This window comes from Hylobates moloch, unplaced genomic scaffold (genome assembly GCF_009828535.3).
Source record: "Hylobates moloch isolate HMO894 unplaced genomic scaffold, HMol_V3 SCAFFOLD_22, whole genome shotgun sequence".
Taxonomy (NCBI): domain Eukaryota; kingdom Metazoa; phylum Chordata; class Mammalia; order Primates; family Hylobatidae; genus Hylobates; species Hylobates moloch.
Genome location: NW_026652297.1, coordinates 28033274 through 28055745, shown reverse-complemented (window position 1 = coordinate 28055745; position 22472 = coordinate 28033274). Strand labels below are relative to the sequence as shown.

Genomic DNA, 22472 nt, shown 5'->3' with positions numbered 1-22472 from the left:
GCATGGCAGTGGTAAATTGACATGGCACATTGGTGGACATGTCGTATGAAAAGCTGCTTCCACCTTGTCCCTGTTTTAGCTAATCCTCAACTTGGTCCAGTGCCCAAACGCCGCCTCTGGAGTCCAATCCCACTTCCTACCTCAGATACAGTCTCTTTTTTGATCCTTTTATTTAAAATCTTTTTTTTTTTTTTTGGAGACGGAGTCTTGCTCTGTCGCCCAGGCTGGAGTGCAGTGGCGCGATCTTGGCTCGCTGCAAACTCCGCCTCCTGGGTTCATGCCATTCTCCTGCCTCAGCCTCCTGAGTAGCTGGGACCACAGGCGCCCGCCACCACACCTGGCTAATTTTTTGTATTTTTAGTAGAAATGGGGTTTCACCGTGTTAGCCAGGATGGTCTCGATCTCCTGGCCTCATGATCCACCCGCCTCGGCCTCCCAAAGTGCTGGGATCACAGGCATGAGCCACTGTGCCCAGCCTATTTAAAATCTTTGTATGAACTTAAGTATATCCCTTGCAAATAGCTCAGGATTTAATTGTATTTTTTTAAACCTAAAATCATCTGTATTTTATTTTGAGATGGAGTCTCACTCTGTTGCCCAGGCTGGAGTGCAGTGACATCATCTGAGCTCACTGCAACCTCCGCCTCCAGGTTCAAGTGATTCTCCTGCCTCAGCCTCCCGAGTAGCTGGGATTACAGATGTGCATCACCATGCCCAGCTAATTTTTGTATTTTTAGTAGAGATAGGGTTTTGCTGTGTTGGCCAGGCTGGTCTCAAACTCCTGACCTCAGATGATCCACCCGTCTCGGCCTCCCAAAGTGCTGGGGATTACAGGCGTGAGCCACCACGCCTGGACCAACATCTGTCTTTTATCTGGCAAGTTCAATTCATTTACACTCCTTGTGATTACTGACATATTTTTTATTAACTTTTACCGTCTCATTTAGTACTTTCTATTAAACAAGAGTTTCTGTACTTCTGTTTCAAATTTTTCCTGTCTTCTATTGTACTGTTATTCTTTTTTTTTTTTTTTTGAGATGGAGTCTTGCTCTTTCGCCCAGGCTGGAGTGCAGTTGTGCAATCTCGGCTCACTGCAAGCTCTGCCTCCCGGGTTCGTGCTATCCTCCTGCCTCAGCCTCCTGAGTAGCTGGGACTACAGGTGCCCGCCACCGCGCCTGGCTAATTTTTTTTGTATTTTTAGTAGAGACGGGGTTTCACCGTGTTAGCCAGGATGGTCTCGATCTCCTGAGCTCGTGATCCACCCGCCTTGGCCTCCCAAAGTGCTGGGATTACAGGTGTGAGCCACCACGCCTGGCCTGTACTGTTATTCTTATTGCCCTTTTATACCCACTAGTGGTTTGGAAGTTATTCATTCAACATCTTTTAGTGTTATTCACTCTTTAAAAAGTTGAAGTATGGCATACATATAGAAAAGTGTGTCCTCCAGCTTTTTTTTTTTTTTTTTTTTTTTGAGACAGTCTCACTTTTGCCCAGGCTGGAGCACAATGGTGCAATCATGGCTCACTGCAGCCTTGACCTTCTAGGCTCAAGCAATACTCTCACCTCAGCCTCCCAAGTAGCTGGGACCACAAATGCACACCACCATGCCTGGCTAAATTTTTAAAAAATTATTTTCTGTAGGGACGGGATCTCCCTATGTTCCCCCAGGCTGGTCTTGAACTCCTGGGCTCAACTGATTCTTCCACCTTGGCCCCCTAAAGTGCTGGGATTACAGGTGTGAGCCACCACGCCCAGCAGTCCTCCAGCTTTATTTCACTTCTTCAAGATTGCTTTGGCTATTTTTCATTCTTTGCCTTTCTATATAATTTTAGAATTTCTTTTCTTTTTCTTTTTTTTTGAGACGGAGTCTCGCTCTGTCGCCTAGTCTGGAGTGCAGTGGCACAATCTCGGCTCACTGCAACCTCTGGCTCCGGGTTCAAGTGATTCTCCCACCTCAGCCTCCCGAGTAGCTGGGATTACAGGCACAAGCCACCATGCCCAGCTAATTTTTTGTATTTTTAATAGAGACGGGGGTTTCACCATGTTGGCCAGTCTGGTCTCGAACTCCTGACCTCACGTGATCCGCCTGCCTCGGCCTCCCAAAGTGCTGGGGTTACAGGCGTGAGCCACCGCGTGCGGCCTAGAGTTGCTTTTTAATTTATACACACACACACGTGCACACATGCACAAAATCTGCTGGCATTCTGACTGGGTTTTCATTGACCATATAGATAAATTTGGGAAGAATGGATGGACATCTTTAACTTTTCTTTTCTCTATAATATTTTATAGTTTTCAGTGTAGGGCAGTGGTTTATAACTAGGGGTGATTTTGCTCCCATCCTCCCCATCCCCCAGGACAGTATCTGGAGTCATTTTTGGCTGTTACGCTAGGGGATGGACAGTGCTAATGGAATCTTGTGCATAGAGGCATGGATGCTTCTGAACATCCCAAAATGTACAATTCCCGTAACAAATAGTTATAGGCTCAAAATATCAATAGCACCAAGGTTGAGAAGCCATGGTAAAGGGTATTAAACTTTTTTCTCATAATTCAGTATATTGGGGGCTAGCATAGATTATTTCTTTTAAATTTTTATATTTTTGCTAGTATATAGAACTATACTAAACAGTCAATATTTAATATTGAACTATACTAAATACTCAATATTTAAACTATTGAGCTTGTGTCCAGTGACCACGCTAAAATTAATTTTTCATTCAAGTAGTTTCTCTGTAGGTTCCTTGGATTACTACATACACAATTGTATCACCTGTGAATAAAGACAGCTTTACTTCTTTTGTGAACCAACTCCTTCAGGAAGTGCTATGCAGCCAATAGCCGGCTCTTTTCTGTACAGTTGAAGGGCCTGCTGCAAAATACAATGAAAACATTATCTACAGGGTGCAGACCAGCAAAACAACAACAAAACAATCTTAATACTTTCTTTGGTTTCCCTAAAAATGGGGAGATTCTGAGGCACAGCCCTACCCAGTATCTCCTGGGAGGCAATTTCCTTTTTTTTTTTTTTTTGAGACGGGATCTCACTCTATTGCCCAGGCAGGTATGCAGTGGCGCGATCTGAGCTCACTGCAACTTCCACCTCTCGGGTTCAAGTGATTCTCATTCCTCATCCTCCCAAGTAGCTGGGACTACAGGTGCCCGCCACCACACCTGGCTAATTTTTGTATTTTTAGTAGAGATGGGGTTTCACCACATTGGCCAGGCTAGTCTGGAACTCCTGACCTCAAGTGATCTGCCCACTTCTGCCTCCCAAAGTGCTGGGATTACAGGCATGAGCCACTGCACCCAGCCTGTAATTTCCAATCTGTAGAAGTCTGTGTAACTGCACAAATGTCAGCCAAAGGAAGCTGGTCTGCCAACTGAAAGCACTGACATGGGGTGAGGGCACACGCCCACCACAGAAAGTACTTTCAGAGTTATTTTTTGAGTATTTTTTTTTCTTCTTCCATTTTTAGAGATTGGGTCTCCCTATGTTGTCCAGGCTGGTCTTGAACTCCTGGGCTCAAGTGATCCATCCATCTTGGTCTCCCAAAGTGCTGGGATTACAGGTGTGAGCCACTGCACCTTGTCATGAGAATGCGTTTCTGAGAGTGTGGTTAGGAGTAGTAGCCTGGTGCAGGAGTGGAAAGGGGTGATCTCTTTCTTCCACCTTATTAAGGGTCACAGCCAACACCCTTATAATAAAAGACAGGTTAACAGGAGAAAATCGTAACAAATTTATTAACATGCATGAAGCAGGGGAGCCACATAAAAAATATGAACATACACAGAAAGGCCTAATGGTTGGCCCACTCTTCACTGGGGAAAGGGAACTGGGGGGCTGTAAATGAATGGACCCAAATACCTGACAGTGGTTTGCAAATGGTTCTCTTTGGATGCTGAATGGGACTGAAGGACAAACAATAGCTTGTGGACAAGTCATGGAAGGTGAGGGGTGGTACTGCACTGTGAACCAAGGTTGTCTTATTATGCAGATACCGTCTCCCAGGTTATCTCTTGGAACTGCCCTCAGAAGAAAAAGACGAAAAGTCTGTCTGGGTATGGTATCCTGGCTATAGCTTCTTTTTTAGTCTTTTCTTGGGTGATTAATCATTCTTGGTTATTTAATGAGATTCATAGGGAGGGGGCTTTAAGACAACTGCATTTATTTTAGAAGAAGTTTTCTCAATCAGGTAAGGGAACTTTCAGAGAAAGAGCTCCTCCTGGAGCTTTAGAAAAGAAAGGGTCGAAAAGAAAAGAAAAGAAAGGAAAAGAAAAGAAAAGGGTCAGAGAGACAGCATGCTCCTGGTGCTTTAGAAAACGGTCAAAAAAAAAAAAAAGAAAAGAAAAGAAATGAAAGGGTCACAGAGACACCATGGTGGGGGAAAGCCAGAGAGAAACCTTGAAGCTGCTGCTTTAGTTCAGCTCGTCAAATGCCGCATTTTGGGCATGATTTTCTGAGCCCCAACACTTGTGTAACAAAGAATTCCAAGCTGGAAGTCAACAAACTAAATTCCCCTGTGAGCTCTGTGGCCTCGACAAGCTGCCTAAGATTCGGGTCCTCCTCTGTAAAACAGACGTTTCCCCTACCCTTCTCGTGGCTCCTTCTGGCTCTCATATTCCGGAGTCTATAACCTTGCATTGCTTCTGTGCAGACAAGAAAAAAGAAGCCACACTTCCCCCAAAGAGTAGCCACAACTACGTAAAAATGAGAAGACATGAAGACACTTCAAAAGAAAGGAAGGTCACCAGGCTCACCCACAAGCCTCAGAGCAGGGCTTCGTTTTGATTCTTTGGGACTCGGCAGCTGTCAGTGATTTCAACTTTCTTCACAGCTCCAGCTCTTCCCTCCTCTTTTCTGATGGCCTAGATTATATTTTCAGCAGATTGAGCCAGATCCTCATGACCACTTCCCGGAGGTCTGCTCAGATTTCGGCTGTCACTTCAGGCAGGGAGAACTGTAGTGTAACCCTCTCGTCTCTCTCACAGCAGAATGTCTGACTGCAAAGCCCACCCCAGTCCCAGGACTCTGGTTACACAACCCTTTTAGGCAGGCCTAGGAGATTCCCAGGTAGCACCCATCCCCTCACCTCCAAATACCCACTTACCCTTCTAACCACACCTCCTCTGTGCATACCATCACCGTTCCCATACTAGCAGTGATGGGGGACTCTCCAGGCACCCTCCCAGGCACGGCATCATCTCTTCACTTTGTGGTGTGGTGGTGCCGCTCTGACACCTGTCATGAGGCAGCAAAGATTCAAGAGAAGGGAGAAATTGGCCAGGTGCAGTGGCTCGCACCTGTAATCCCAGCACTTTGAGAGGCTAAGGTGGGAGGGTCTCTCGAGGCCAGGAGTTTGAGACCTCATCTCTACTAAAATAAAGAAAATTAGCCAGGTGTGGTGGCACATCTATAGTACCAGCTCCTCCGGAGGCTGAGGTGGGATGATTGCTTGATCCCAGGTCGAGGCTGCAGTGACCCATGATCTCACACTGCACTTCAGCCTGGGTGACAGAGCAAGATCCTGTCTCAAAAAAACAAAACAAAACAAAACAAAACTAAAAAAGAAAAGTCTCAAGAGGAGTGAATCCCTCCATGGCGCCGACTCCTGAGGCCACTCAGCCCTAATTGTCCAGCTGTGGGAATTCCATGCTAGCAGCTGCAGCCGCCACCACCAGAGTCCTGTAGATTACCCCTTCTTGTTCTCTGCTCCAAGCAGACTCAACAGCTCCTTTTAATTTCCTGTAGCACAGCAGAGAATAAGTCTGGATCATTTAACAAGGATTCTTCAGTGGCTCAGGACAGCAAAAGAAAAAGTAACCTTAAATCAGATGAACAAGGCTCACCAGGTCCAGGCCACTTCTTTCCAGCAGAAGGAATGGAACAGCGGTTCTGCCCTCTCTTCCACAGGGCCTGTGAGCCCCAGTCCCTCTCACCCTTCTCACCAGGTCCTTTAGATTCTCCCAGGGCTTTCTGAGCCGCTGCTCTCACCACCTTTTCCTGGCCAGTTCACCTCTGACTTACCTGGAGCTGCAGACCTAGTGCTGCGGCCAATTTTTAGCCTGTTCCTAATGCTGCTCTCAGCCTCAAAGCCCATCTCCCTCACAGGGCGTGACAAACACCATCCCTGGAGGAGAGGCTGAGAAATACCAGTGCCAGACTAAAATATGATACAATCACATGGGCAGAAGAAATTAGGCCACTTATAGAGTCCAGGCAATGGAAAACAGTAGCAATGGCACACTGCTAATACCAGGGAAGCCATTCAAAGAATGAGTCCTCCCCAGGAGAGCTCAGTGTGAGCAGCCACTTGGATGGAGCAGCAGCTGCTGCAGCTCAAAGCTCACACCATCAGGCTCTCCATATTCTCTTGTGGCCTTAAGAGAAAGAACCAAAGCGTGCAGAAGCTGGAAGCGTGGGGACGCACCATGGAACAAGACACCTGATACAACCTAAAGAGGAGACGGGACAAGTGTTCAGTTTTTCTTTTAATTATTTACCAGATAAAAAAGAAAAAAAATAGTGATTGTTTCTCTTCACCCCCAACATTTCCGTTTACCAAGGTCGAGTTGGAGAGAAATTCACTGAACAATGATTTGTGCTCCTGGCCTGGAGCAAATTCTTCTCCTCTGCTCTACGCCACCTCAGGCAGCAGGGACAGGGCAAAGGGCTCCAGGCAGAAATCGTGGTGGCTGGGCAGCAGAGTGGCAGTGTGGCGATCGTCTCTTCTCGCCACTGCCAGAGCATTCAGACCCTTTCCCCTCTGTCCCCCTACCCCACGCTCCCCAGTCCCTCAAAGGAGGCAGGGAGCAGGGACTGCAGGAAGCAGGACAGGTCCATGGGTGGCCCGGGCAGCTCCCGGCAGAGGGCACAGACCCTGCTTCTATTGCACATCCTGGCTCAGCCCCCCTGCCCCGAGCAGTAGGCCACAAAGTGAAATGCTTTCCAAATTCAGAGAGCCCGGTGCTGTGTGCCAGGCTCAAGGAGGGGAGGTGTGTTGTTGTGTGGCTTGTTCTAGAAGATAGATATGTATTTTTAAGTTATTCCATGATGGGGCCAAGGCAACAATTTTGCCTCTTTAGAAAAGCATAAGGGGTCTGGACATCTCAAGGTCCTGTAGTGACTGGGCCTCTTCCCAGGCGAGTGCAGAAGCCTCGGAAGAAGCCTTTCCCCCACCGGCAGACCTCCTGCTCCAAAAGATGAAGAGGCAGTGCCCACCGGCCACACCAGCCCCTCCGGACTGTTACGACTCTGGGCCACTTGGGGCGACCTCTTTCTCTGAACACCTGGAGAATTTTGACAAATGACCCGAGAGAAAAACCTTTTATACTACATGTTTCTCCATAAAATGGCAGCTAAGTCTCCTCAAATAAAACCTTGAAGTATTTCATTCTCATTCTTCTCTTACCAGTGAAATCAAGTGGGACAGGAATAAGTTATTTAACTGATATTAGCGACGGGATAAATCCCTCTAAAAAACCGCAGGGGGAAGTGGGAACTGATTCAGATTTGGCAAAGCTGCAAATCTTTCCCCTTCATGGGCTGGAACGAAGCTGGTGGGTGAAGACAAACCTAAGTGTGCCAATGGCAAGAACTGCAGGCTATGAAATGACAGGTCAGACACAGGACTGTATAAATTGTGGCACTATAAAGATGAGAAGGCAGGTCCATGATACAGCTGGGAGCAAGCCTTTGGAGCATCGCTTCCAGAAATTCTATCTGTCCTGTAGTTAAGTAGTAGCATCCAGATAAAATCAGTGGTTCTCCTTCCTCCTCTTCCAAACACATTCTGAGAGTTTCTTGTTTAAATAACTATGTACACACCCAGCAAGCCTGGTCTGTCTTTTACATGAGGGTCCTTCACTTGAGGGTCCTACAATGGCTTTAGAGTCGGTTCCAACTGCCTTTTCGGAGATTTACTGCTTGGGACCAAACCTGCAAGGCAAAGAAATGACTGAACACTATAACAGGAAAATCTTGAAGATGAAGGCATTCCAGTGTTTAAGAGACTGAGTCTTAATATAAACAAACCCTCAACTCCCTACAGGGCTCTGGTACTCTGGCAAATTGAGTAATTGGGCTTGGGCCCATCAACTCTGTCAGCCAGAAGTCCACATGCCCGCCAGAGGCCTTGGAAAACAGCTCCATACCTCCCTCTGATAAGGACAGTTTCTCAAGTTCAGCTTCAAGTTCAGCATCTGAGATCCTAGGGTTAGGCACACTGTTGGTAAAATGCCTATTGCGGGGGTTGTCAGGCAGATCCAAAGGTTCTTTGGTGGTATCCTGAAGGAGGCTGTCCAATTCCTTCTCCAGTTCTTCACTGTCAAAATCTGGAAAGAAAAGACAACATAAAGATGCATAAACTCCAGGGAGAAATGCATTAATGAGTACAGGACTGAGGTTATCAAAACCTCGCTTAGCTTTACAAAAGATGCCAGGCCTCCTTGCAGATTAAAAAAAAATCCTGGAAGTCAGGAAACTGAGGGTAGCTTCAAGCAGAGATGCTTCTTCCACACTCTGAGCTAAGTCACCAAGGAGGTGTATTCTGTTAACCCCATGGTCCTGACCCTGATTCCCCTTTCCCTTGGAAGAGGATCCTCCAGTCAGAAGCCTTGTGAATGAGGAATGCCGGAGCACAGATGGGTCACGAGCACGGCTGTCAAGGAGGAAATGGCAATTCCCTGATTGCTCCCGCAGATGAGCCCCAGGGAGGACAGGCTAGGAGAGGCCTGCCTGCACCCGGAAAAGCAAATCTACCGTCAAACTCATCACAGCACAGGGAAGCGAAGTCTTCCAGGATGAAAGGAAGAAACGATCACCTTGGCCCGGGTGTGGTGGCTCACGCCTGTAATCCCAGCACTTTGGGAGGCCAAGGCCGGCAGATCATGAGGTCAGGAGTTCGAGACCAGCCTGACCAACATGGTGAAACCCCATTTCTACTAAAAATACAAAAACTAGCCAGGCATGGTGTGTGTGCGCCTATAATCCCAGCTACTCAGGAGGCTGAGACAGGAGAATCGCTTGAACCCAGGAGGCAGAGGTTGCAGTGAGCCGAGAATGCGTCACTGCACTCCAGCCTAGGTGACAGAGTGAGACTCCATCTGAAAAAAGATGAATCAAAATTAAAATAACCACCTTGTCCACTCACCTAAGCCATTTGTTACCCCACCAGCCAGAGTCTGAGAAACTTCATCCTGGGTGTCACAGAGCTGTAAGAGACAAGTGCAAAGCCCTGAGCTAGGCATGGTGGCTCTGAGCATCTCAGTCTTTGGTGGAAAATACCTACGGTTACAAAGCAATCCTGCCCCAAGTGAGAATCAAGGAAAGCTTCCTCAAGTTCACAAGGTCACAAGTCAAGTTTCGTTGAAGAGGATGTGCAATGAAGTCAAATCTGTCCTCCGTCACTTCCTTCTGTGTGTGTCCCTCCCTGGCCCCTTTCTGTACCTCTTGGATCTGATCCACGAGGCTCTCTGCCTTCTCCACTGTGACATCCTTCATGGAGAGTTTGAGCGCTCCTACCCCAGCCTGGTAGGCATTAAAAACCTAAAGACAAAGCAAAGCTATCAGTGCAAATGACAGACATTTGGCAAAATACATACAATATTGTTTCAACTCCAAAAGGCAGCTTTGGGGTTTCTTTTTTGGCACCCAAGCTCGATTTACCCTATACCCACTGAGGCCAAACCTCCCGACTGGAAAGGCAAAGGCAACCCCAGCCACATCCCGAAAGAACCCAGGGATCCTCCAAACAGCGAAGCCAAAGCTGCAAGTGACCAACACACATGGAGAGACCAGCCGAGTGCTGGAGTACAGGGGAATGACTACCATTTGATCTGTCTGGGAGGCATAGATCCGGTCCAGGATGCCTTGAACAGTGTCCAGCTTGGCATGCAAGGCCTCGATGCGCTTCTCTGTCCGTTGCTTGGCCTTGAGAGACCTCAGTGCCTGGGGGCATGGAGACTTAGGTCAGTGCTGAACTGGGCAGGCCAAAGGGGAAGAGGAAGACAGCCCTTCCCAGACGCTAAGGCCATCCCAGCCTTCTTCCCTCCCGTCTGTAAAATAAGCTGTGGTGCCTGGGTCCCCTGCAGACTCTGTTCCCCTCAAAAACCCAGCAGGCTGCTCTCTAAACTGCTGGGCATCACTCCAGGCCTGCCTGGGGCACTGCTATGGGGCTGGAGGAGACAAGAACTCACCAGCTGCTTCTTTCCGGCTCGGCATGCCCGGCGGGCTTCTTCTTTACACCTGGAAACAAAGGCACAGATAAGATGACTGTGCCACAGGATGGGAGAGGCAGGGTCCCAAGGGGTCCCTGAAAGCAGCACTCAGTTAAGGTGGTTTTAAATCTGAAGACTAAACCCACTCTACCCAGCGGCAAGAAAAATGATGCTGACGGCAAAAACTCTTGTGGCAAGTCAACAGGCAGGCTGAAGCAGGCTGACTGAGGATAACCTTTTTCAACCCACAAGGACAGAACATGCAAACAGGGCACATCATACACGTCTTCCCATTTTGGGGAGACAGGGAACGAATTGTTAACACCAACAATGACCTCGGACATATCCTCTGCCTTCCAACAAGGCTAGGCTTTCCCAACTGGAAGACAGACTTCAATGTCTGTGTCCTCCTGCCAGAGTGTGTGTCTTTATTAGGGATTCCTTGTACAGTCATTCAGGGGGAAGGGCAGGGGAAGAGCCCCTCAGAAAGACCTCCGCAAAGGCAGGGACCTGTCTTGTCCACGGCTATATCCCCATTCCCTAAGACAATGCCTGGCTCAATAAATATTAGTTGAATGGACACTGGCAAGGATAAGCATAAACGTAACATTCACAGTCATCGTCTGTGGAGGAAGCATTAAGACTCATGTTTTCAGCTGGGCACAGTGGCTCACCCCAGTAATCCCAGCACTTTGGGAGGCTGAGGTGGGAGGCTTGCTTGCGCCGAGGAGTGTGAGACCAGCCTGGCCAACATGGTGAGACCCCATCTCAACGAAAAATTTAAAAATTACCCAGGCATGGTGGTGCGCACTTGTGGTCCCAGCTACTCAGAAGGCTAAGGCGGGAAGATTGCTTGAGCCCAGGAGTTAGACTGCAGTGAGCTAAGATCGTGTCACTGCTCTCTAGCCTGGGGGACAGTGCAAGACCCTGTCTCAATTGAGGAAAAAAAAAAAAAAAAAAAGGCCAGGCACGGTGGCTCACGCCTGTAATCCCAGCACTTTGGGAGGCCGAGGCGGGTGGATCATGAGGTCAGGAGATTCAGACCATCCTGGCTAACATGGCGAAACCCCGTCTCTACTAAAAATACAAAAAAATTAGACAGGTGTGGTGGCGGGTGCCTGTAGTCCCAGCTACTGGGGAGGCTGGGGCAGGACAATGGCGTGAACCCAGGAGGCGGAGCTTGCAGTGAGCCGAGATCGCGCCACTGCACTCCAGCCTGGGCGACACAGCGAGACTCCGTCTCAGAAAAAAAAAAAAAAAAAAAGAGGCCTCATTTTTTTTCTCTTTTGTGATATTCTGTGCTTTCCATGATTTCTGCATTGAGCAGTGAGTACTTTTGTAATTAGCTAAAAAACAAAAAACAAACAAAAAAAACCCACCTATTTTTAAAAGCCCACATATACTAACATTTTGCTGGCTCTGGGGGCCAGCTACAGTGGGGAGGAGGTTCAGTTCAGGGTTAAAAGTTACCTCTCTGCTTCCTGGGATAAGGACTCCACTTTGCGCGAGAGAAGCTGTTCACTCTGCATCAGCTGGTACACCCCGACATCTACGTCATTGACTGGAGAAACCTTGGCATGTGGCCCTCGGGCAAACTTCACAATCTGAGGGACAGGGAGATATTACTACTGCTGCTACCACAAAGGCTGAGAAATTCCCAAGCAAGCGTGTTGATGGTGGGCATATGAGAACAGCAGGCCCCCCTTATCCATGGGGGATACGTTCCAGTGAATGGAACCCCCTGCGGATGCCTGAATCCTCAGAGAATATTGAACCCTATACATATAGCTATGTAAACATTTTTCCTTCTTCACAGTTTTTCCTATACAAGATCCATTCTTACTGTAGATCCTAGCGACCTCAGCAAATGATATTTTGTCTTCCTTATTTAGTCCAGAACTTTTACCTTTTCACTTAAAGGAAGCACTTGACAGCTTCTCTTTGGTAAATGTGGACTGCCAGCACCACCGCTCTTGTGCTCTGGGGCCATTATTAAGTACAATAGGCCAGGCATGGTGGTTTACACCTGTAATCCTAGCACTCTGGTAGGCCGAGGCAGGCAGATCACTTGAGGTCAGGAGTTCAAGACAGCCTGGCCAACTGGTGAAACCCCTTCTCTACTAAAAATACAAAAATTAGCCAGGCGCCGTGGCACACACCTGTAATTCCAGCTACTCGGGAGGTTGAGGCAGAAGAATCGCTTGAACCCAGGAGGCGGAGGCTGCAGTAAGCTCAGACTGCGCCATTGCTGGGCGACAGAGCAAGACTCCATCTCAAAAAAAAAGTACGGTAAGAGTGGCTTGAACACAACCACTGCAATGCCGTACAGTTGATCTGATCACTGAGACGACTCCTAAGTGACTCAGGCGGGGAGACGCTGGACAAAGCAGGGATGCACATACAGGCGGGATACTACGAGGTCCCATCACACTACTCAGAACAGTGCACAACTGAAATCTATGGAACTGTTAATGTTTGGAATTTTCCACTTATTATTTTTGGACCGTGGTTGACGGCAGGTTACCGAAACTCTGGAAAGCAAAATCTGAGATAAGGGGTCACTACTGTATGTACTTAATCAATCACTGCTGAGTCAGTGAATGAACAGATGAGCCTCCATACCTTCTCCCCGTTCTGCTCGAGGACTGTGACTCTCTTCTCCTTCTGCAGCTGCAGCAACACCAAGTAGAAGGTCCTCTCATCTGGGCAGGAGTTAGCACAGAGGGTGCTAAGCTCTGACAGGGCCACCACGGGGTGGGAGGAGAGGGGCGAGTTCTGATACAGACGATACACCTCCTCAGCCTTTTCCTGTGGGAAAGGCGATATTGGCTGACAGGCCCTGGCCACTGCCACAGGATGCAGGGACCCTGACCCTGAGTTTCAAAACTATGATCACACAAGGCAAGCACCTGGGAATCCCAATCCCATCCTCCCCAAAGTAGCAGCTTTTCAAAAAGGAGGAAGGATCTGTGTTTTTAAGCCTTGGAGGAAAGTTTGGTGACTCCATATGAAATGAGGCACATGAGATGCTGGGAGCCAGCTCTGCGCTGCACACCCATTGGGGATTTTACACTCCTGCCTCTCCCTGGCCTGTGGTTTCCCAAGGGAAGACTGACGAGGTGAGGTGAGGTAGAACAGCTGTGAATGAGAGCCGAGGCCTGATTTCCAGCCTAGCCTGGGTGACCTTGGGCCAGTCACAGCCTCACTAGTCTTCAGTATCATTCTCTGAAGAGGGTGGATGAAACGATATCTAATTCCCTTCCAATTGTAGTCTCTCCATTTTCCTGCCGATTGGCTATACTGCAAATACAAACATTATTGAGTCTGTAAAAAGTCTTAAGGGAAAAGGGCCAGGCGTGGCGGCTCATGCCTGTAATAATCCCAGCACTTTGGGAGGCTGAGGCAGGCGGATCACCTGAGGTCAGGAGTTCGAGATCAGCCTGGCCAACATGGCAAAACCCCGTCTTTATTAAAAATGAAAAAAAATTAGCTGGGTGTGATGGCGGGCACCTGTAATCCCAGCTACTTGGGAGGTTGAGGCAGGAGAATCGCTTGAACCTGGGAGGCGGAGGTTGCAGTGAGCCAAGATCGCGCCACTGCACTCCAGCCTGGGCGACAAGAGCAAAACTCTGTCTCAAAACAAAACAAAAAACAAAGAAAAGTACATGATAAACAGATGGGATAAGATTAGTGACAAGACTAAGAAATATAAGTTCCAAGAAATAATGTCACCATTTCGCTCATACATGGAAATAACTACCAGAAACAAGAAAGACTGAGGTGTGTATGGGATGCTATGAAAATATAGGGAAGGACTGCCTGGGGATTCAGGATTTCTTGAAAACAAAAAAAAAAGCTGAGCAGAATTCTGAAGAGTGAGCAAGTTCCTAGGTGAAGAGGTGAAAGGGGTATCTCGGGAAGAGAGAGGAACATGAGCATAGAAGGGTGGGTCAGTGTGGCACGTGTACAAATGTAGAGGGGAAAGGACAGAGAGAAGCACTCCTATATTATAGAAAGTGTAATATCTTATGATGATCCTTTATTCTGTAGATGGTGGGTGGTCACTGAAGGAAACTGACATGGCTAGATTAACAGAAAGCTAACTGCCAATTGGGAGAGGATGGATTGTAGAGTTAAGATTAGAGGCAAGGAGACCATTTACACAAGAGATTATGTGGGGCTGAACAACAGACTATTTGAATAATAAACACAGAAAGAGGAGTGGTGGAGACAAACCAAAGTCAGAAGATAACACTGGTAACTGGATATAGGGTTGGAGGAGAAAGTCTAGTGGAAAGTCACTATGGATTGAGTGACTGGTGGATGTGATGCTATTAATAGGAAAAAATTCAGGAGGAAAAGCCTAGTTTAAAGGAAAGACAAAATATCCCACCTTGAATATGATGTTTAAGATGTCTGAGAGAGGCTGGGCACGGTGGCTCACGCCTGTAATCCCAGCACTTTGGGAGGCCAAGGTGGGTGGATCACCTGAGGTCAGGAGTTTGAGACCAGCCTGGCCAACAGGGTGAAACCCCATCTCCACTAAAAAAAATACAAAAAATTAGCTGGCCGTGGTGGCAGCGCCTGTGAACCCAGCTACTTGAGAGGCTGAGGCAGGAGAATCGCTTGAACCCAGGAGGCGGAGGGTGCAGTGAGCCGAGATTGCGCCACTGCACTCCAGCCTGGGCAACAGAGCAAGACTCCATCTATAAATAAATAAATAAATAAATAAATAAATAAATAAATAAATAAATGTCTGCGCGATATCCAAGAATATGTATATAGCATATAAGTGGATATACAAATCTGAAACTCAAAGGAGACGGCAGGACAGCGATACAATGTTGAAAGTCCTCAGCATATCCACAGCAAAGATCCCAAGGACATTCAGGGCGGAAAGTAATAAGCCGAAGGAAGACCATTGTTTAGGAAGTGAAGGAAGCCACAAAAGAGAGACAGAAGGACTGCTTTGGGGGAACCAAGGAGAACTTGCAGCGTCATGTAAACAAATTCAAGGAAATTGGACACTTCAAGAAGCGACTCGTCAACAGTGTCAAAGGGTGGAAAAGAGCCTAAGAAGACACAGACATCGAGTTTTCATTGATTCGACTGCCCTACCAGATATGCAACTACTGCAGTAACTGCACAGTAACCACACATAAATAAATTAATGTTATACGACATCAAGAAAAGATACTGAGACAACTGGCTATCCATTTGGAAGAAAATACAGCTTTTCCCCACCACATACACAAAAATAAGTATTGAAGGAAATGTAAACGGAAAAAATTAAAGTAAAAAGTAATAAATTAAGTTTGAGTCAGAAGATGCCTTCCTAAACAAGACCTGAAATTCAATAGCCATACAGAAAAGTCTGAGAGATCTGACTACAGAAATATGAAACCTTCTATATGGTAAAAGACATCATAAATAAAAATTAAGCAAGCAACAGACTGGGAAACAATATTTACATCCTTAATACTAAATATATATATCTATCTCTAATACATAAAGAATACAGATTAACATAAAAGATAACACAATAAGGCCAGGCGCAGTGGCTCACGCCTGTAATCCCAGCACTTTGGGAGGCCAAGGCAGGCAGATCACGAGGTCAGGAGATCGAGACCATCCTGGCTAACATGGTGAAACCCCATCTCTACTAAAAATACAAAAAATTAGCCGGGCGTGGTGGCGGTGCCTGTAGTCCCAGCTGCTTGGGAGGCTGAAGCAGGAGAATGGCATGAACCTGAGAGGTGGAGCTTGCAGTGAGCGGAGATCGTGCCACTGCACTCCAGCCTGGGTGACAAACTCCATCACAAAAAAAAAAAAAAAAGATAACACAATACAAAACGGGAAAGGATATAAACAGACAATTCACAGAAGGGGATATGTAAATGGCTAGTACACACGTGAAAAAAATGCTCAATTCACAAACAGGACGTATCTTTTTTTTCCCAATAAGTTGGCAAGATTTAAAAGACTGATGTCATCCAGTGCTGACAAGGATGTGGGGGACTGGACTCCCTAATACAGTCTTGATGAAAGTACAACTTATTACTAACTTTTGAAAAGTAGTTTGGCAATTTTTGTTAAAATTTAAAAGGCACGTATGCATTTCCAAAAATCAATTCCATAAAAATAAAGGGAGAAGTACATAGATCTCTGCACAAGTGGCATTTTTTTGTAATGGAAAAATGGAGAGAGAAATTGGAATGACTTAAATGTCCATCTGTGGAGCACCTGTTGCATAAATTGTGGCACACCGATAGATTATCATGCAGGCATCAAAAAGAATCAAGTAAATCCATACCGTGTAGGGCCTGGAAAGAGGCACCTGATATAATGCAGTGGAAAGAAAACAAAGCGGGGTGCACACCAATTCCATTTCTAGAAAAAAATGGAGTGACGTGTACACATGTGTCTGTGCGTGTGTATTCACTCACTCAACAGGTATTTATTGACTGTCTACCAGGTATCAGGCACTGCTCCCAGGGTCCCAGGGCCCATGGCACTGTTCCCTTCTAGTAGGAAAGACAGACAAGAAACAAGTGAATAAGATTTTCAGGAAGAACTAGAGTTGACAAAGCCATTAAGGAAACATAAGTCTGTAAACATACACACTCACACACTCTCACACAAATGGGAAGAGAATACCCAAAGAGAGAGAAGTTGGATGAACAGAAAGAAAACTTTCATTTCTTTGTATTTTTTTAAATAACAAAATAATGGACAATTTTTGCTTTTTTGTATTTTTCAGTATCATCCAAAAGTAAAAAGTTACTGGCTGTTTCTCTGTCTGGACTTGGGAAAAAAAATTTACCTCAAGAGCAGGCTTTGTTTGCCAGTATAAATCTCACCTGTGGGGATCCATGGGTCTACCTCTCCTCTGCCCCAGGCTGGAGGACAATGTGAGATGAGAGAAAGACCGCAGAGAGGACCTGAGCTTGGCCCAGAACCACCCAAACCATCCTGCAGTCTTTGCGGGGACCTTGACTGAGCCCTGGAGACCAGGCCACTGGGCAGGGGAATAACTGCGTGGGTGCAGGGAAGGGGTGCAGATGGAGCAGAGGGGCTGCCCTGAAGAAAATGTGGGCTGCTTAGTCAACGATCCTGGGGGACAGGGAGAGATTGGCAGATTTTGGAGACTTCTTCCTCAATCTCAGACAGAGTGGGCTGGAGTCTCTCAAGGTGAAGAGAAATGGGTGCTTCTCTTGGGGTGAGGGGTGGGGATTCTGGGCTGGCTCCAGCTGTGTGAAGCCTCTAGGGCTATGCAAGGGCCCTGAGGTCAGGCTTGGTCTGTGAATTTCAAAAAGTAACTACTCTCTGCAATGTCCTTTGGTCACCAGGTGCTCAGTCAACACACACACACACACACACACACACACACACACACACACACACACAGAAAGGCCCCTATCACCCCATCCACAGCAGTCTGGGTGGAGGGGGTGGTTGAAGCAGGTCTGCACCGGGTGACAGAGTGAATGGGAGGTAGGAAGTGGTGACGTATGCACCACAGGTAGGTTGAGAAGGAAACAGCAGTCACTAGGCAGGGCCCAGGTACCACGAAAGAGACAGTCGGTGTTCGGAAAAGCATTGAGTGGGTTTGGGTTTACAGGCTGAGAGTGAGATGGAACATACCAGGCAAGAGGCCAGCCGATGGGACAAAGGGACAAGAGTGGCAGGGCAGACACAGAGCAGACGAGGGGCAGAGGAAGGACACTACACTCTGAGCACAGAAGGAGGTGGGCTCTGAGGAAGTCAGGCTTGGGGTGAGAGGACAGAAAACTGTAGGCTGCCTCAGGAATCCTGAGTCTACCTTCTCAGTGAAGTGCCCGCAGAGAGCAAAGAGGACACAGGATGGAATGAGCGTGTGAGGGGACAGAGAGAAAGAAAAATAAGGCTATGGTGTGGCCCTGAGGGCCTCCCACAGCTGGGGATCATGAAGGGGACCGCAGTCTGATGACAAGTGGTTTTCTCCAGCAGGGGTGGTAAACCCCATGTGGCTGATCGAGGGCTATGGATTTGCTGGGAGTCTCCTGGTGTTGCAAAGGAGATGCAAAGGAGCTGAGGGTGTTGCTGAGGAAGGGAGTGGAACAATGAGCCATGCATTCAAGGCTGTGGGAAAGGCAGGCCGGGAGGAGGCTGACTGACCAGGAAGCTAAGATGGGACCATGGCCCCAGTGGCCTCTTCGAGGGAGAAGAGCACGTGCAGCAGAAGGCAGGCCATCAGAAAGCTGGAAGGGGAAAGGGCATGGTCACAAAGTAGGAAAGTGGAGGTGAGTGGGCCAGTTTAGAGTGGCAATGCTGAAAGCCACAAGGTCCTCAGGAATCCCAAGAAACCCTCGTCAGTAAACTACAGAAGGCAAAGCATTTCCTAAACTGATGCTTAACATTAATCCCTACAGATACTAGAAAATAATCCACTGTTACTGAAAATTCCCAGACAAAGGCTAACCCTTGAAATGTACAAGTGCCACTAATGAATATATATATAAAGCGCAAGTACAAGGGAGGGCAGATAAACTCAGTTATCAACACAGTCACCATGTAAAAAAAGAGACAGTCTTTTTTCAAGAACACACACAAGGGACGTGGAGGATGCTGTGATCACACCAAGTGACACCCAGACATCCCCTTCTGAGTACCCACCTTCAACAGCTCCACAGCGACAAGGACCTCCTCAGCTGGAACCTTATTATCTCCCAGCATGTTAGAAAGAGTCCACTTGAGAGGCTTCAGCAGGAAGACCCCGACCCCCCAGGAGATCCAGCTGCTGTCTACACTGGCCATGAAGTCTGACTCCCGCTGCAGCTCCCCTCGACTGCAGGGAAGAAAAAGAAGGGCGTGTAGTAGCACTTAATGCAATGTCCCATTCCAGTCTCCAGCTCCTCCTTTACCCTAAAAGAGGAATTTTATCATCATCATCATGACCATTTGTTAAGCACCTACACTGTGCCAACGACACACAGCACTGTTTATACTCCAGCTCTAAGCGTCACAACACCTCTGCATGGGAGGCGGTGTTATGAGCATTTTAACGAATGAGAAAACTGAGGGACTCAGAAGGTAAGCAGAGAGGCCAAATCTACACCATGATAGGTCTGGAACCAAAAGGCAAGTGCTCCACTAAGACAACAGAAACACAGGCGGCTTCTGGGCCTTGGGTGAGATCTCCTTTTACAATTGGTGCTCAAAACATTAAAATGAAATCACTGTCGAGTGCAAGACATAAGGAAGAAAACAAAGATGCACAGAGAAGGACTTCTTGCCCTTCCAAGGCAAGGGTGAAGATACGACGTAACTATTTCGTGGTGCTGGTAACAGTAACAGCAGCTCAATTTATTAAATGCTTGCCGCGGGCCAGTCACTATGCTGAAGGCTATATAAGGAATATCTCTTCAAATCCTCACAATAAACCTAGGTACAATTATCATCACCATTTTAGAATTCGTCAAACTGATTGTTAAAGACAGCATAAAATTTGTGCAGGGCCACATAATTCAGCAAATGGCAGAGCCAGGATTCAGGCCTAGGCCAGCTGGCCCTCAAGCAAAAAGCTGTTAATCTGTTAGGTTGGTGCAAAAGTAATTGTGGTTTTTGACATTACTTTTAATATTAATACTATGTCACGTCGCCTCTGTGGAGAAGTATCACCCTCAGAAATTCTTCAGGACCCACGCAAGCACCACGAAGCTTCAGTGGAGCAGCACTCGCACTCAGGAAAAGAGACTTTAATACCACAGAGGTATTAAAGTGTCTTGACTGGAAGTGGAAGATCATCACCCTTCTACAGTAAGGAGGCCCATTCTGGTCTCATCCCTCACTGACTTCTTCAACTACTGTTTCTCCTGTTCCCTACTTCAGGCATGAACGAAAACTGTTTCCACTGCATGCAATCTCAGAAAGCCTTGTTGGCCAGGTGCAATGGCTCAACGCCTGTAATCCTAACACTATCGGAGGCTGAGGTGGGAGGATCGCTTGAGTCCAGGAGTTCGAGACCATCCTGGGCAATATCAATGTCCAGTCCAATGGGAAGGTACCGGGAACAAAAGTAGAGAAGGGAGATCTCTTAATCAGAAAGAGCAGCAAACTGAAAAAAAAAAAAAAAAAGACAAACAAAAAACAGCAGAGTTGACTTTCTCCTTCCTTAACTGAGAGAGGTATCATGCTAGGCTGGTCTCAGAATTATAAGTACACTGAAGTGCAAATGACTTATCCAAAGACCAGGGATCCAGTCCCGGTATCACCTTTAACTAGCTGTGTAACTCTGGGTAAGTCACTTGATCTCCCTGAAACTCAGTTTCCTCTTCTGTCTGCTGAGGATAATTCTATCACCTCACCACAAGACCGCTGAGTGGGTCAAATGGTGCATGCAAAGTATCTGCATGCTGGGAAGTACTGTACATATATTAGTTATTAATGTTACCCTCAGATACCGCCAAAACACTGCACCTGTCGCACACGTATCTCCTACAGACCTTTTAAGGGCACCCAGATACTCAGCAAAGCCCTCATTCTCCTTCACATCCTCTCTGCTCCAAAAAGCCTGTGCCAAGGACAAGCCAGACGCATGAGCTGTGCCAGGGGTTGTTGGCAAGATGCCTACAGGCCTCTTCCCCACGAATGCCCGCTTTCTAGCTCTGACCTTCCCTAGGTTAATGAATCCTATCTCTTAGACCTTCTGCTCCACGGGCCATTCAAATTTGGAGGCCCTTACGAAACAACAACATAACGGGGTCCCAGTCCAGGCAAATCACTGTCACCTCTGTTAGGCTAGCTTCTCTGGAACTCATCTAATCGGACTATCCCCGCCCCCCAATCTTCCCCCAGATCCCCTCTTCCTCTCCCTCCAAGCCTCCCTAGCACAGCCTCCTTATTTTCCTTCTTCGCCTTCTGAACACACACTGAATGCCTTCCCTGGGCCAGACACTGGGCTGGGCGCAGTGCGCTGTGCAGAGAACAGGACCAGGGCCCGGCCCTCGGAGAGCTGCCCCCGCCCGCCCTCGCGGCCCTGGCCCCGGCCCGCCCCTCACCGCAGCAGGTCCTGCAGCACCGTGGCCAGCCCCAGCGGGACGCTCCCCTTGCGCTGAAAGGCCTCCTGCAAGTCCCGCAGACGCAGGCGCACCACCCCCTGGCGGCGGCTGTGGCTCAGCACCAACGGCGCCCAGAAGCCCATCTTGCTGTCCCAGTCGGTGCTGTTCACCTCGCGACTCCTCTTGAAAGCAGAGAACAGGAAGGACATGCGCTCCTCGTCCTCCTCCCACTCGGGGGGCAGTAGGCCCGCCGGGTCTCCCCCGGCCGGGGCCTCGGCCTCCCGCTCCGGGGACCACATCGGAACCCCAGCCCCGGCAAGGCTCCTAACACAAGCCTGGCCCTGGTCCGCTTCCGCCCTAGTTCCCTCCCGGCTTCCGTTCCTTGACCACCTCCTTCTCGTTCACACGTCACCGCCGCCCTGAACGTGAAATAAGTTCCGTAAATCTTCAAGGCGCATGCGTTGCGCTGCGCTCCGCAAGCCAGCAGGCAGGATGATGTTCTTTTCAAGAGCGACACCGAGCGCTTGCGCCGACCCCTCCTCCCACGGTCTTTGTGCGGAAAGAAAGGCTTGCGCCTGCGCGGCAGGTAGCTGCGCCTTACGCCCCGTTCAAGATCCTGGAGTTCGGCAAGGCATTCTACAGCGGCTTCTGACCTGTGGCTTCAGAAAATGGAACTGGGGAATAGCCGCAGAGGGGCGCCAGTGGTGCCCGGACCACTCGGATGGATCCGTGAATCTCTGTATAGAGGGAAATTTGTATCAATGAATGCACAAACCAGAAAAGAAGAAAGATCTAAAATAACCTAAGATTCCACCTTGGGAATCTATAAGAAGAACAAATTAAGTTCAAATTAAACAGAAGAGAAAAAATAATAAAAATCAGAAATCAATGAAATTGAAAACAAAATCAAAAGAATATCAACAAAACCTGAAGCTGATTTTTTGAAAAGGTCAATGAAATTGATTAACCTCTAGCCTGGCTAACAAAGAGAAAAAACAAATGGTCAATATCAGAAATGAAATAAGGGACATTACTGCAGATCCCATGGACATGAAAATGATAATAAAGGAATACTCTGAATAACTGTATGTCCACAAATTTGATAACCTAGACGAAATGGACACATTTCTTGAAAGCACACTCTGCCAAAACACACAAGAGGAAACAGACCACTTGAATATGTTTATATCTAATTAATTGAATCAATAATTAACA

The 22472-nt window shown here is 47.7% G+C and overlaps 1 protein-coding gene across 2 annotated transcripts; it reads right to left on the bottom strand.

Moving 5' to 3' along the window:
• Positions 1 to 6377: 6377 nt before the first annotated feature.
• On the bottom strand, positions 6378 to 21994 carry CHMP7 (charged multivesicular body protein 7). Of its 2 annotated transcripts, XM_032144058.2 has the most exons (10): positions 21258 to 21994; positions 18874 to 19045; positions 12841 to 13026; positions 11689 to 11822; positions 10198 to 10246; positions 9830 to 9949; positions 9449 to 9547; positions 9153 to 9213; positions 8155 to 8334; positions 6378 to 7939 (listed from the first exon to the last, which is right to left on the bottom strand). In XM_032144058.2, the coding sequence occupies exons 1-10, from the start codon at positions 21554 to 21556 to the stop codon at positions 7878 to 7880; spliced, it is 1362 nt and encodes a 453-aa protein (XP_031999949.1). In that variant the 5' UTR covers positions 21557 to 21994; the 3' UTR covers positions 6378 to 7877. The 2 variants fall into 2 exon arrangements, with proteins under 2 accessions (XP_031999949.1, XP_031999950.1); XM_032144059.2 differs by lacking the exon at positions 9153 to 9213 and having other exon boundaries at positions 7889 to 7939; positions 21258 to 21621.
• Between the last annotated feature and the right edge of the window lie 478 nt (positions 21995 to 22472).

Excerpts from the sequence above, each read along its gene's own strand:
- CHMP7 (XM_032144058.2), bottom strand. The coding sequence starts at position 21,556 with ATGTGGTCCCCGGAGCGGGAGGCCGAGGCCCCGGCCGGGGGAGACCCG. Across the intron at positions 19,046-21,257 it reads GTGCTGCAGGACCTGCTGCG|TCGAGGGGAGCTGCAGCGGG; the intron begins GTGAGGGGCGGG and ends TCTTCCCTGCAG. Across the intron at positions 11,823-12,840 it reads TCGAGCAGAACGGGGAGAAG|ATTGTGAAGTTTGCCCGAGG; the intron begins GTATGGAGGCTC and ends CCTGTCCCTCAG.